Genomic DNA, 15,849 nt, shown 5'->3' on the forward strand with positions numbered 1-15,849 from the left:
TTAAAACGAGTGAAGTGCATATTCACATTAAACCAACTTAGTGAGAGTCAGAGGAGGGGAGGTATTGTACATGACCTAATAATCATCGTCCTCCGTACACAGGAGTACTCGCCGTGTGCGGTTTGCAAAAATGAACCTTCGCCCTCTATTGACAAAAACCATGCGATACTAGTTAAACGTTAGTAAACAAAAACCGCTAATTTCGACTTGTGGATTGTACATTATGAACGATTGCACTTCTTCACCTTGTACACGTATTACCAGAGATTGAGGGATATAATATGTGACGCGACGTGAGTCGGTGAGTCTTCATTGGCGCAACAGACATTAGGCATCATTGTTTATTGTTAGTTGCACAACTTTATTTGCCTGCGATACAAACTCCGAGTCTGGAGTATGCTTAGTCCCACGTACTGTATTTTCTGCGGTGTCTTTTACAGCTTTGCAAAACACGGGAAGAGAGTGCGGCATTTCCTACCAGATCAGTCGATGATATGAAATAGATTAGATCCCAGACCCTACCACTTGTTAATTTTTGTACGTTACTGACAAGCGACATAAGTTGCGGGGAGGGATGGGGGCAGAAGGAAGTCTTTCTAGACTAAAAAGTCTCAGTACTAACGACAACGTTAGTAGTCTAGTGGTATTTAACCTGGGGCCTGACCCTGGCCTTAGTTGATGGAAGTTTGTTATTCAAATGTTTAAATTTAGTAATTTAAATGCTTTGTCATGTTTATTCTTTTTCTTCAGAACAACTCTTCTGAATGCGGATTTATCCTGTCATAAATCATAAATTGTGTTAATGTTGCCTAACGACTGATGTGCAATATCTGCACAGGTTAAAGAGTAAAATAAATATTTGGTGTGTGTGTGTGTGTGTGTGTGTGTGTGTGTGCGTGTTTCCTTGGAAGCACATGCCTGATTTTCTCCTATTAAACTCTGGCTGTCATGCGAATACATGATGTACATACTATGTTATCCCAGGCTCGTGTAAACACAACTCCGGTTATTGAAAACTTTATGAAAGTGGTCTGCTTTCTTTTGATAAATATGTTTAATAATCCAAACCCAACTGGCTTGTATTTGACATCCCTACTGACCCTAGATCTCTTTTATGATTTATTATTATTATTATAATGATACTATCACTCATCTCACCCAGCCCATTCTTTATTCTGTCTAAATTCAAATTGTTACTCTCATTACTATCTCATATCACTTCTGATGAGTAACAAGCAGTAAACAGAAAATTTATATTTTCTTCGCATGTCACTGTGTTTGATCTCGGTTAAAGCAGGGTATTATAAGATGGCTCTGGATGCAGTCCCCATTTCCATGGTGATGACTTGTGATGATGCAGTGCTGGTGAGATACGCTGATGGATCGCAGCTTCGACTGTCATCCTGTGGCTCAAGCTTTCTGTACACTCCTCCATACCATCCAGCCGTCACCTCTGACCTCTCCATGACAAAGCATCCTCTCTACGCATCATCGACCATCCAGCAGAGGACTTGCTTTGCCACAAGTCCTTACAGGTCCAAGGTCCTTGTGGCCCTTGATTTTAGAAACAGATTCGCCTGCCGTCCGTACCTGTTTGCGCCAACACTCTTTGATGGAAACACCTTGGTAAGCTATTGTGTCCTATCAATGGCTCAGATGAGATTCTGAAAGTAAGATCATTGTTTGAATGCTTGTGCTTGTTCAAACACATTATCCAGTACTTTACAAGTAACACTAATACATTGGGCTTTCCCATATTGTATGTCAGGTCCACACACTTTTGGGAACACATTTATTTGTATTTAATTGTGAACAAGGAAAGTAATAGATTTTATTTTGTTTTGTCTAGTTTACCCATTTTTGTGTTGATACTCTCTCTTCAGCTTTACAACTGTACTTGCTTTCAACAAATTTGTGTAATTTCTCACTTTTTAAAATAAATTTTCCAGTTACATTATCAAAGTGGTGCTATACACTCTCTAAAGATTATCCAATTAACCACCAACCATCAATATTCACTTTGGACGCAAAGAGAAATGAACAGAATCCCTGAAAAGATATTGCCTTTGTTGACTGGTTTCATCGTGGAATATACAGATTTTGTAATGTTCTGATTTTTTTTTTCATCCATCATCATACATGTATATCTTTTTTTCTTCATACAGTAAACTGTAAACTGACACTGCTTTAATTGCAGGAATTATACGCAGACATCACCCACGCAGAATGGCCCCTGCATGCCAATGACGTTACAGTGCAGCAACATTCTGATTACTCCTTGGAGCTGACATCAACGGACAGTCTGGCCACCCTTGTCCTCTCTCCAAATCGTCAAGATTTTTCCGTCAGGTATCTCTGCAAGCTCCTCGAAGATGACCGCAGCCACCTCCGAGGGATGTGGCAGCCGTCCCATGAAGGTCTCGATGAAGCACGTCCATCTCACCCATACCCTGAAGGTATGGCATCGGACAATCGTACTGTGTGTACAGGCTGTAGACTCCAAAACTGTGCTTGTGTACCAGCAGCCTCCTTAAGACCCTCTGATGGCTTTCGATGTCACCCCCAACCAGCACCAAATGGAAGAGGTCCGGTTTCTGGGGCAAAGGCAAGACCGATGTGCCAAAATGGTAGACATAAATCAGAGAGCGGAAAGAGGAGATGTAAGTTTTGGTATGCGTGGGTCGTGCAAAGCCACTCCGTGGCACATTGCCCTCCATGCTGGCAGCATCCCTTGGAACTCATCCAGAGGACGATGTTTGAGGAAAATGGGACGTCTTACAGGGAGGTACAGGGTTGCCAGGATCAAAATCATCACAGAGGTATGATAATATGACCAGTCCTGCATATAAAAAACCTCAGAGATTTCATTCATTTACCCGTGTGCACAATTGTGAGAGAAGTGTTTAAAGTAAGTTCACCAGCACTGGTGCGTCTTTTAAGTATCAGAGAGAAATCAAAGCTATTGGACAAAATCTGCTTTAGTTCATGAGGCTCAGAGGTTAAAGCCTCATTCTGAAATTTCCCTGTGCCCAATGCGACAAAATGGCATCAGAGTTCGGTAAGTATCTTTTAGTGCAAGATAGTTGACTTGTTGTATTTTTCAAGAAACATGGTGGAGGTATCACAATGTACACATGTAAAGATGCTGGTCATATTAAGTGTGGTTCACAGAAATATGCAATTCAGCATGGTAGTTATGGTTGCTGCAAAACAGTTTATTCTTTTTTCTCTTGTTTTCTTGGGGAAAGGTTAGTGTTAATTGGTTGAATTGCATAGGAAGAGCATGAGAATGATACACTGTTTTTACACCGTTGGGTTGGTGTAGGAGTGTTAACGATTAAAGGATAGCAGCTCCGAAGTCAGCTACCCCAGACACTTAAAAGGGAGACGCTCTTTTGAGGTGTATATCATCAAGCGGATGTAGATGTGAGGTGAACCTACCTTTTTCTTTCCATTCTCCCAATAATTTATTATTTATTGCATCTGAAGACCAGAAAGACGCTTGTAAGAGAGCGTGTACGCGGTCCACCCCACTGCCGCAGTGTCTGCCCCGCAGCTGTGAACGCAGCCACCTGCACAGATGCCAGTGGGCAGGCCCGTATCCGGGATGTGATCATGACAGAACGGAGGACGCCCTCTTCATGTCTGGAAGGAGGCCGTCGGTGCTGTGCCTGTCAAATGTCGTGTACAGGTGAGTGCGAGAGGGCATTCAACTCTTACTATGAGGCGTATCTTACTAACTAGGTATGGTTGCACTATGTGAAAGTACACATAGTTTCACGTAGTTCCAATACCCGCTTTTTTGATTTACATTTGTTTGGGCAGTGTGACAGCAAAGTTTTGAGAAGTTAGCAGTGAAACTTCCTGCAAAACTTTGTGCTTCTACATGGGAAATTTCTCATTTCTCCCAAAACTAAGCATAGTTTTGTGTAGTGTGACTGCAGAGGGCTGAAACTTCAAGAAGTTTGTGACGTGATCGTAGATTCATTCATGCTGTTTATGCAATGTGCATTCTTTTGTATGCTGCTATGCTTTTCATTTTTAAAACAAATATTCAAGGAAGGTGTGCTTTTTTTTTGCCCATGTAGAGTATGCTTAGAGACCAAAACTATGGGTAGTTTTATATCACTGAAACTATGCATAGTACAACTGTATATGTAGTGTGACCGCACCCAAACTTGTGGAAAAACTATGCATACTGGAGTTTTATATTTTGCGACTGTGCCTTTTGGCACAGATATTCTAAAAATATCCATCCATGGATAACAACTACATAATCTACCAAACCTCCCTATTGCATCACCTTGTCATTTATGAAGAAATGCTATTTCTGAGTGGGTTGTTTGAATTTGCTGTGAGGTTATATCTTTTGATTTAACTTTGTACATATTTTTCATATCTTTTTATTTTTTGTGGGAGTTAGTTGTGAGTTCTTTTTTTCTTTCATATGATGCCATTTACTCAACATTTCTTAAAGCCTGAGACAATTGAAGAAAGGATGAATCAATACAAAATTTAATCCAAAAAAAGAAGACCAGAAGAAAAAAAAAGAAGAAGCCATATCCATGTTATTCTCAAATGAATGTCAGTTAAATGTAATCCAGGCAATGCGTAACTGGTCAGCAAAAAAAGTTGTCCCTAAGGGTATCCCTACCATGGAAGGTATATCCAACTCGAGAGAGAGAGAAAAAAAAATGATGATAAAAACAAAGCACATAAAAAAGACAATGTAAGTAGACCAAATTCCATTTTTCTTCTTTATTCTCCGCTAGCTGACTCGAAAGCAGGCACATCCACAACCATGTCACGATCGTGATGAGGTCAGACGTGAAGGATGTGCCCACCGCCAAATCAGCCATTTAAAAAAAGAATGGATAGAAACAGGGCTTAGCTTAGTGTACCATGGGATGAAATGAGCCTATCCAGCTTAATTCAACTGGGATAAAATTGTCTCCATTGCCCTTCCTCCCCCCCCCCCCAAACAAAAAAAGAATAAGAACAAGCAAACCCAAGATACACATATATGCAACCTGTGCTGATAGCAATATAATTCAAACACATCTGTGTGCTCATATGTGCATTGTGATAACAATTTTACACTGCAATTTTACACAGCGTCACTCCTGAAGAACTGCCGACTGGGTAATGGAAGGTACCAAAATTTAAGAAGATTTCTTGACAAGTCACAATTTGTAGCTTGTTTCTTGTTAGTTGGAAAGATTGTACCCCCAATTGATATAACTGCTGTGTATATGACAAGCAACAAGTATAGACATTGTGTAAAAAAGGGTGAGTGATATGAAATGCCAATAGATGCAGCAAAACTTCCCTCTGAGCATTCTATCAATAAATGATTTATTTCCAGATGTTTCAAGAGAGGACAAGCGACAGGAGAAATATATTACCTGTCTTCAGGAGCGAGGCTGTGTAAAATTGCAGCATAAAATTGGTATGGCGATGCACATGTGAGCACACAGATACGTTTGAATTATGTTGGTACCAGCATAAGTAATATAGTTAGATGTATATCTTGTATCTTGCCATAGCATATATTTAAAAACAATGTATCGCTACACTGAACATTGGCGCCGATCCAATAGTCCCAGACCAGTGATAATCACTGTTGGGCCACTTACTTGTCAGGAATAATTTAATTTACTGGTCCGAACAATGAGAATGATAAATATTGTTGTCAGGGTCACTAAAAAAAAGAAAAAAGAATAGGACCAATAAATCTTAGGTTTGGACTAGTAAAAAAAAAAAGTAAGAACTGGGTTCCTAATGGTCCAACAGGGACAGGCTGGACCAGTAGAAAAAAAATAGGTTAGTGTGCAGCCCTGTGTATTGGAATAAACTTGGTCCCAGGTATGACTAAGGAAATGAAGGATCTCTTGCCTGCAACTTTTTTTCCCCTGAGATTTAAAAAGGAGAGAAAGTTTGTGCTGCAAAACCAAAGTTCATGGAAGGCTATTAAATGCAATTAGACAAATGTCAGGAACTGTTTGTATGGTTTCATGTTTTCATCTTAAAAAACCTTCTGACCATCATTGCACGAGGGTAGCTCACGTGACGTGACTCGATCTGCCAATTAATTCATATTTGTGCGAGCTTGAAATGGAATAGATTTGACTTTTCTCACAATCTATCTATCTATCTATCTATCTATCTATCTATCTATCTATCTATCTATCTATCTATTTATCTATCTATCTATCAATCTATCTGTCTATCTATTTATCAATCTATCTATCTAACCAGGGTGCTACATAACTTTATTTTACCACTTGCCCTTCAGGCGAGCAGATTTTTAAATTTGTTGCAAAACACTTTCCCGCACATTTATTTCTAATACCTGCCTGAAATGAAAGTTCAAAATGTAATGAAATAATATAGAAAAGCATATGTAAGTCAAGGGCTTTTAAAATAAAACACAATTGTTTGAATAAACAGCATGCATTGATTCGCAAGCTTAAACAAAATGGAGTAAAAAACTTGGTCTTATCTAGTTTTGCCATTGCATTGCATTTGGACTTCTTCATGTACAAAAGTGTTGGAAAGTTGTTGAAATGAAAGATAAAGTTTGTTGCATCACTAAACAGCCATTATTTTTGGGCTTCTGTAGTACAGCGACAAGGCTGTGTATAGTTAGGCTTCTGTATGGTTGACTTGGTGGGTTTGTTGGGGGGAATAAGTAAGAAAAAAAAAAGTGGCTTCAAAACTTTTTGCTTGCCCAGTTTGGGCAGGCATTTTTTCTCATTGTTCAAAAACACTTGCCCAAATTTGATTTTTACTTGCCCTGGGCAATCGGGCAAGTACTTATGTACCACCCTGATCTTTCTATTCTATACATATCTGTATGTGTTGATTTATCCACATATTAGCATTTACACATTGATAGTCATGGGAGAAATGGATAAAAATGCACTTTAGCCGGTGAAAATAACTTGTTGGCTACACTGCATTTAATAACCGTTTTTCTCTTGGCTTTCTATCCATTCATCCATCCATCCATCTATCCATCCATCTCTATCTATCTATCTATCTGTCTGTCTGTCTGTCTGTCTGTCTGTCTATCTATCTATCTATATATCTGTATTAGGTTGTGCTTTCACACGCATGCAAAGCACATACCGGTAGGAACTTCGTATAGTCAAGTGATATGGGCTGTATAAGAATAGTTTATTATTTTCACACACAAAAAAAAAAGAATAAGAGCATGAATGCATTGCCGATTGATTATGACTCACAGGAGACCCCAAAGATTGATAGGAAAGTTCAGAATAATTTCAAACTCTGCATTGAAAACAAGTCAGTTGACAGTATTCTGTCATTCACATGATGGTGAGGAACAAATTTCCTCTGGAATTTCACTGATATTTTTGATGTTCATGTGATAATTTCCATCCTTGGGCATCCTTGCCAGTGAGGATCATCTGCTTCTTCATTGTATCGCACAATGTACTTGGTTGATACAGTCTGTTGGGTATTGCTAGTCACTTTGGCGAACCACAAGGGGTTGGCATCTTTCGCCCATTTTCTGGCGAGGGTATTTTTGTGGACCACTTCACTGGGTTTAGCACCCTGCCCTTTGTGATGAATGAATGAGGCGAGATCTGTTACCTGCATGAGTTGAGACTCTCTCAAAGAGGGGACCTCAGTTGAATGTCGTGTCTTTAGAGACATTGAGGCGGATTTTCCTCTCAACTACTGTCCTACACGAATGGAATTTTTTTCAAGTGCCAAGTGCCAAATTGTTGCAGAGATATGGTCTAATCTATTGAAATATGTATACTTTCAGGGGCTGTCACAGGTGAATTATGGCTGTTTTTGTGTATTCTCGCTATTTGATTTCCAGGGTATTCATACACTTTAAGGAACAAACATAAAGAAGATGGACATAAGAGATGGATATAGAGTGTACTTCGTAAACACAAAGCAGAAAAGATGTACGGCTTCCCTCACCTCCAGCAAGAATAGAAAAAAATAATAATGGCAGTGAGTGACAATGAATTTAGAGGTAGAGAGAGCTGCAAATCTTTAAGACAGCAAAAATTCTGTCCCCTGACATGCCATATTTTGTCATGTACATGTTTACATGTAAGAAAAACAAAAGGAAAATGTGTTGCTTTAACAAAAAAATTCCATATGATGGATGTCATAAACTGGTAAAAAGACAACAACTAACAAATAACTTTGCAGGAGGAGTCAGTTTGATGATGATGGTCATGATTAAAAGGGATCACTGTCATATAAAAATTGCGAAGGTTATTGGCCAAAGTTGTTTGACCCCTATGTCTAGATGACAGTTGACCAACAGAGGGCAGTATTTAGTGGTCAACACATGTTATTGTTTTTTCTCTAGACGGGGCTTGTGTGGTTTTGATAGTTAAAAAAAAAAAGAATAAACGCACCATAGTTATATGACAATCATCCTATATGGTTGTCAGCTAAAACTGTGATTTTATACAAAAGGTTGAACAAAATTACCCAAGAACTCTCCCTACGACCCAACGTAATCAGAGATGTAGGAAATGCGTTGTACAGTTGTGAACGCCCCCCATTATTCTTTTATGAATTATAAAAGATTCTTTTAGACACACTTTGCAATATGAATACCTGCGCAGATATTTTAAAAGTAAACATATCAGAGCCATGTATAAAGTGACCTTCTTTGCCAATTAGAAGCTAAAGTGTACACCCCATTCCCAAATTGCAAATGCCTCAAACTCAATATAGTTATGAAATCATGATATTGCATGTTTGTGTGTTTGTGTGTGTGTGTGTGTGCGCACGCGCATGTCTGCACTTACCCATCGTGTAAAACGAGGACACACATACATTCCTGCCAACTGTTCAGTTTTGATCTGAATATTCAGATTTTTCACTGAAAGAAAACGCATTAATTTCACTGTGTTCTGATTTTTTGGAAATATCTGTAATAGTAAAGCATATGAAATTTATGAAAGTTCAGATTTTTGAATAATTTTTCTTTGTTTGTTCAGATTTATTAAGTCTCAGGGTTGGAAGGTATGCACATACGAACTTTACATTTAAACTGAGGACACACAGAGAACCGAGGACGTCCTTGGTACTCAGACCATTCCAAACGGTCTGCTTTTGTATCGATTTGCATGTAGTAGGAGTACATGTTTGTAGGTCCTTGATTAGCATTATTAGTAATAAGTCCTCGGTTGGATGGTAATATACGAATGAGTCCTCGGTTGACAAGAGTCCTACTGACACACAGGTCCTCGGTTATGTGGTAAAATAGGTCCTCGTATGTGTTAAAATAGGTCCTCGTATGTGTGTGTGTGTGTGTGTGTGTGTGTGTGTGTGTTACTCACTGACAAGATATGAATTAATTTCTGAAGTTGAGGAAAGGAAATAGATGTACCAAATCAAACTTTGAATTGTTGAAGTTAGTATGTCTTTACAGATCTAGTTAACAAAACTTGGTAGACAAGAACTGAATAACTTTTAATTGAATAATAATAAATATGCTAAAAAAACCCAGAGAGAATTCAGTTGATACCTTTCAAAAGACAGAAATAAACCCTGTGTTCTATTTTCAGCCCATGTTGTGTGAATTGCGGAGGAAATAAAATGACAAATGCACTCCTTATCTAAGTTAGAGAGTAGCACTAAAGATAGACCCAATTGCCAGCTAATTTTGAATACCAAATCCAGGACACCTGTGACTGAGGCCTTGCATACATGTAACTATGTCATCAAATGGCTTGTACCGGAGGCGTGCATGCATACTTGGGTCACCCAAGTATGCATGCACAGTACAAGCCATTTAATGACATACATGACCCAAGTATGCATGCACGGTACAAGCCATTTAATGACATAGTTACATGTATGCAAGGCCTCAGTCACAGGTGTCCTGGATTCGGTATTCAAAATTAGCTGGCGCAAGGCAAATGTTTGTTGCCATGGTGATAGACTACATGTAATTACCTACTTGGAGTCACACCCACTAGGTGATAGATATGAAGACAAATTTTTTTTTTTTTTAATAGATGGAGAACATAGACAATCCCTTAGGCATAGTTCATTATTACTGAAAAGACCACACCAGCTGCTCACTTCAAAGGTCTAAATATATGCATATTTTACACTACTACAAGCCCAAGGATATTGTTAGCTTGGGCAAAGCACATTCGTTGCAAGTGCAGTGTGATTTGAAATTCTGACCCTGAAAGCTGATGTTACATTGAGTATGAATTTTAGTAGTTATCGGGGGGGGGGGGGGGGGGGGGGGGGTGTAGGATTGGAAGAATGATGTTGAACACAAGCAGTGGTCTTCTTTTTACAGCTTTTATAGACCACTTTTTTTGTTCTGTGTCAAGTTGCCTTTCTCTTGTTATCCAGCCATGAGGAGTGTGAAAGTGTGGATGAAAACATTACAATGTGCTACCAGAACTTTGACACTTTGACATTTAAAGCACAAATAGAAAATTGTTCATGAGTGTACTTAAGTTTGGGTCACTTTGGTTAATAGTCAAGCGGAATTCTTACAAGCGAGGGGTTAAATCAGTGCCCAAAATAAGCTTACCTTAAACATGTTTGATTGACATGCCTTTTTTGTGATCCAAAGCTATAAAATGTAGTTGTTCAATGAAAAATGGATGAATTAAAAAAAAATAAACAAGATGTAGCATACTTAATATATATGCAATATCTGTATTTTGAACTCACACATGCACGCACACACAACACACACACACACACAAGTTTGTTTGACTTTTTGTTTTCATGTGCTTTGTGTTTCTGTCTTTCAGAATGATTTGTGGATCTGTAGGGTTTTGCAGCCCTTTTTATAACTGCAGGGCATTATTGTGCTTAGGCTTTTTTCAGACCCAGTTGCCGCAGTGGAGATCTACCCCGGAGATGGATCAGTGATTGCATCGTGTGATGGCCGCGGCTCCTTCTTCAGACTGGTCAGACCAGGGCCGGAAGGAATGCCGGAGGAACGCATGATATCCTCGGTCAGTCTGCCGCCTGATGTCCCGCACTCCGAGTACAGCATTGCTGACATTGTCCGAAGAGGCATGAGGTGAGGGGGGCATGCTGTCACCAACGACAAAAATTGGAGGAAAAGTATAGCGTTAAAACTATCAAGTTGCACTTTCAGAGATGATTTTAACAATCTTGAGCTCCATTGCCCTTGACTTCCAACCCATCCCTTTTGTTTGTTTTTTTTGTTACTGTGTCCCTAGCCCTCCCTGACTGTGCTTTTTGTGTATAGTCCTGTATGTGATTGCTATCCATGCCTGTTTGTCATTTTGCCTCTGATGAAGATTCTGCTAGGGTCGAAAGCTCAGGCCCCTTTTGACCTGAATCTTTAGATCCTAACAAATGTATTTACAGAAGTCTACGGCACTGTATATTGATCACAAGGGTTTTATTGTTTTTGTGGTCTAGTGTAACATGTCAACATTTCTACAGTGTATATCAGTCTCATTCACAGATTGGATGCATTGTTTTTCATCTACTCTAATGGCGATGATAACGATTCTAAAATATAGTTTTGAGGTTTCCAGTGGTCGAGCAGACGAAGGCTTGAATTTTGGTGCCTATTGGGTCAGCATCCTTTTTCTCCCCCCCCCCACAGGTTGTTGCAGTATGTGATGGTCAGTGAAAGGTTTCTGACCCTAGATGTGGACACTTGCTGCTGGACGGTAAGTTTAACCCGCAGCCTTTCACATTTCATGTATACAGTATACATTTGACTTCAATCGAATGAAAAATAAGGAAGTTATTACATTTTGAAGTTTTGCTAATCTCTGCGAAACAGTTCTAGTACAGTGGATATGAATATGCAAATGAGTGAGCTAAACCATGCCATAACCTCACAATTTTCCATTGATGTTGGACAGAAAATGAAGAAAATTCACTGTTTCTGTCATTGAAGTCTGAAATACATTGTATGATGTTATTCCTGATTGAATAACTTCAGAAAAGTGATCAGCTGGATATGCATGTAACAGGATTTGAACCTTGGGCATAATTGCATTTGAATAAAAAACTGGAAATTTCAAAATTCTATATACAATATTATGGCAAGTTGTGAGGGTATGACATGCTCACTTTGCCATATTCATATTGACCGTTCAAGAACTGTTTCCTGAAAAATTGGCGAATCTTCAAAATGTCATACCTTCCTTATTTTACACCCAACTTTGATTAAAATTTTTAGCATTGAACTCGTAATATTTTACTCTTTCTTATCAGACTAACGTATATTTGGACTGGATTTCCCCTTTAAGGGCTCACAGACATGGGATTGATGAGGGCGCTGTTTGATGGCGTGATGATTGCCGCCATATTTATCACGAAGATCGACAGTGTAAAGCTAGCTTGGTGTACAGGTTTGAATAGTCATGCATCAGGGCTGCACACTAACCCATTTTTTCTACTGGTCCGACAGACAGGTCGGACCAGTAGGTACCAAGTTTTTCCATTTTTTACTGGTTCACTCCTGAAAAGGTTGCCGGTTCAACAGTGACTTTTACTAGTCAAAGACTGTCGGACCAGTGCCAGTGTCCAGCGCAGATGCATGATTTGCTGTTTAATGAACCACACAGGAGCAATGGTTGAACGAAGAGGTGAATCGTGATACTGATTGTTATTATTTAGACCACTTTTTGACACATCACTCACCAAATGATTTGGTTTTATTTGGATGTTCAGGACTTGGTGGATGCATAAGCGTCAAAGCCAACAAAGGTTCTTGTCAGTTATTATGATACATTCATTTGAGTAGCTGGAGAGACTCAGTGGATAGAACCAGTGGGGTTTGTCATAAAGCTGTTCTTAAAGTTATGAATGACTTAAGAACGACTGGTGATCAGTTCTTGTGCTGTATTATTGGAATTCTGATTAAGTATAGCACATCAGAACTGATCACCAGTCGTTCTTAAGTCGTTGGTAACTTTAAGACCAGCTTTATGAAACACCCCCCGGGGACTGTCAATGACAAGGTCCAAGGATTGACTTCCCAGGCTGCAGAGGTTGTGTGTTCCTCGGCAAGGCAGTTCATCCTCACTGCCATGACCTTGGAGGGGACTTTGATCCATTGGTCCCACTATTACATGTACTTACTTGCAATCATTTATTCCTTCCTTTAATAGCGGCAGCATGAAACAAGTCAATTCAATTTGAATTTAGTTTTAGAGAGAGTGTCTTTGAATTCAGAGTACAAGGGCCTTGTAAAAGTTTTGTTTTTGTTTTTGTTTTTTAATTTTTAGGTGGAAAGGGGGATGCAGGCTGGGGAGAGGTTCAAGGGTCGATGGACTCCCCGCTTAAATTGAATCTTTGGAAAGTCATGGGTGTTGTCATTTCTTTTTTTTTATGAGGTCCCAGGTTGTTGGAGGGGGGGGGGGGATGGATGTTTGGATAGTGGCTGCAACATCTCCCCTGGTCCGTGGCATCTAACATGTATGGTTTGCAGCGGTTTCTGATGGCCACTGTTAGCACCACAGTGAAGTGGTCACTTTGAATAAAGACCCCTCAACATCTATGAGTTTGATTGCTGCTAATGTGAACAGGTCTTCACGTCACAGAGTCAGGTATGGTTTGCTGAAATATATATGTCAGGGGTTTTAAACCATTTAAGTTTTCATGTTTCTGCACCAACTAAGCTCCACCCTTTAAAAGCTTTTTTTTTTTGCCTTTATATAAAGTGAGCAACAGTAAAGTCAGCTGAAATAAGCCTTACAATACCATTAATATGGTATGGTATTGACCAGGTGCACCAGCTCACAATTTCATGTAATATACTTCAAAACCTTTTTCTTTTACCATAACTCTCACTCCTGGAACATTTTCCACCCAGCCACACACATCATACTTGAAAGGTTCCGAAGTGTTGTGGTGTGAGACCTGTCTAGCTATTGCGAGTTTGTGCATTAATCAAGGTAGGAGATATAACATGGATAAGACATAAGGCGCAGTCAGACTGGCAAAAGATTGAGAAGTTTAAGATAGCGATCTATAAGATCTCGAAGTTTTGCCAGTGTGACCGCAAACTTCCCACGAAACTTCTCACAAAAGTTCACACTCCAATGAGGGATATTTCCCTCACCCCCGCCAAACTTTTCGATCTGTTTGCAGGCGGTGTCTCTGAATCGCGAGGCCATTGTCCTGTACAGATGTGCATTGTTACATCACAATCACTAGCCATTGGACGGCGCGCTCTTTTTTCTTTCTTGCACGCGCGAACCAATGACCCAAACTTCTTTATTCAAGTTTGGCTGCCAGTGTGACCGCACGACGAAAGATTGCAGAGACTTCGCGATCTTAAACTTCTTGATCTTTTGCCCTGTCTGACCGCGCCTATTGTGATGCTCTTTTACCTGTCGATGACATCACAAAAGGCAATAGAGTTGTAAATTGAGGGGAGGATCTCAGTGGGTGTGGAAAAAAAAAGTGAAGAATGAAATCATAAAAAAAAATTGGGATGCATATATTAATGGAAAAATTTGTGATTTGTAGACCTATGGACATCTCAGTAGAGGTCGACATGCAACTGATATCAGTACCCATAAATGATAAGATCACATTTGAAGAGTATAATTTGAACTCTAAATTTGGGATTTGTAGACGTATCCACATCAGTAGAGGTCGACATGCAATTGATGTCATTATCTATATATGATAAGATCGCATTAATTTTGAAGAGTATGATTTGATCCCCGCAAGAGGCAGGCTGAATATAGCTGCATAATTGACTACTCACACGCTCTCAAGAGAACCACATTCAAAGAAAGATTGTAATCCAATAAGAGATAGTGATCCAATGTATGCAGAATAAAATACATGTATTCTTCTTTTTTCTTTTCCTTTTACATTGTGCTATGTGTAAATTCTCTTCATTACTAAATAGGGTCAACACTACTTAGTGCTATCGACATACAAATGTAACACCGCTAGTTGTTCACCAAGTATGATGGTCGTGTTCAGCCATGAAAAGCACAAAAGATTTTATTGTAGGCTAAAAATTGAATTGTTCTCATTGTAATCTTGATACGTATTTCCGACTTTTCTTTATGAAGGGTAGGAGGAAGTTACAGCGTACGTTGTAAAGGTTGCATCTCTTATCTCTCTTATCTCTTTTTATCTCTAATTTCTTGCAATGTTTTGCTATCCCAATTACCAGTTCTGAATATAGAACATACTAATTAATGTAGGAGCAGATAGGCTAAAAATAAGAACTGAAGAGCTCCTTGGAGAAAACAAAAAAAGAATCTTCTTAAAGAAAAGTACAGAGTTATTTTTGGGCAAATTTGAGAGATATGGTTTCCTTGTTGATTAAACCTAACAATGTATAGAAGCTGATTACACACAGCCGAGTAAGGTTATCAATGAAGTAGGAAATTACTATGTCCCTGCGCTGTATTGTAATGGCTCAATCCCGTTGCTATAATCACTGTCACTGTCGTGCAACTTGTTGGAATGGTGCTAATTTGGCAGCAAAATTGGCTTCATTATTTCTCGATTTTTTTTTTTTTTGTTTTACTTGGCGGCCGCACATTTCTAAAGGTGAATGTCACATTTCTGGTCCAATTTTTCTCCATGCTGTAATATTGTTCATGATATATTACAGTATATGTGCTTTTCCGTAATTTTATCCTTGTGAAAAATGCAATAAGACTTTTGCTCTTTTTTTTTCCTAAGAAATCTGCAACGCTCTCAAAACCAATAGCTCTACCCCAAGGTGGCAATCCAATTGAGTGTTGTTTTCAGTCTTAGGTCTTGTGGAGTCCTGAATTAATGCCTTGTACAAAGGTATATGTGTAGCAAATTAAATGCCTGTCTGTCATAGTAGCCATCATTAAATCT

General features: G+C 39.2%; 1 protein-coding gene across 1 annotated transcript in view; it reads left to right on the top strand.

The window, feature by feature from the left end:
* The first annotated feature begins 187 nt into the window (after nucleotides 1-187).
* The window catches only part of LOC139727589 (uncharacterized protein C5orf34 homolog), a 58,343-nt gene continuing 42,681 nt past the window's right edge, over nucleotides 188-15,849 (top strand). The window contains exons 1-6 of the mRNA XM_071638571.1: nucleotides 188-301; nucleotides 1,298-1,626; nucleotides 2,198-2,819; nucleotides 3,490-3,691; nucleotides 10,853-11,062; nucleotides 11,621-11,687. Coding sequence (XP_071494672.1) covers nucleotides 1,309-1,626; nucleotides 2,198-2,819; nucleotides 3,490-3,691; nucleotides 10,853-11,062; nucleotides 11,621-11,687 — 1,419 coding nt within the window. The 5' untranslated portion in view covers nucleotides 188-301; nucleotides 1,298-1,308. The remainder of the gene's footprint in view (nucleotides 302-1,297; nucleotides 1,627-2,197; nucleotides 2,820-3,489; nucleotides 3,692-10,852; nucleotides 11,063-11,620; nucleotides 11,688-15,849) is intronic.

Source organism: Diadema antillarum, unplaced genomic scaffold (genome assembly GCF_040938485.1).
Source record: "Diadema antillarum isolate AM-2024a unplaced genomic scaffold, OU_Dant_1.0 seq00000136_RagTag, whole genome shotgun sequence".
Lineage (NCBI taxonomy): Eukaryota > Metazoa > Echinodermata > Echinoidea > Diadematoida > Diadematidae > Diadema > Diadema antillarum.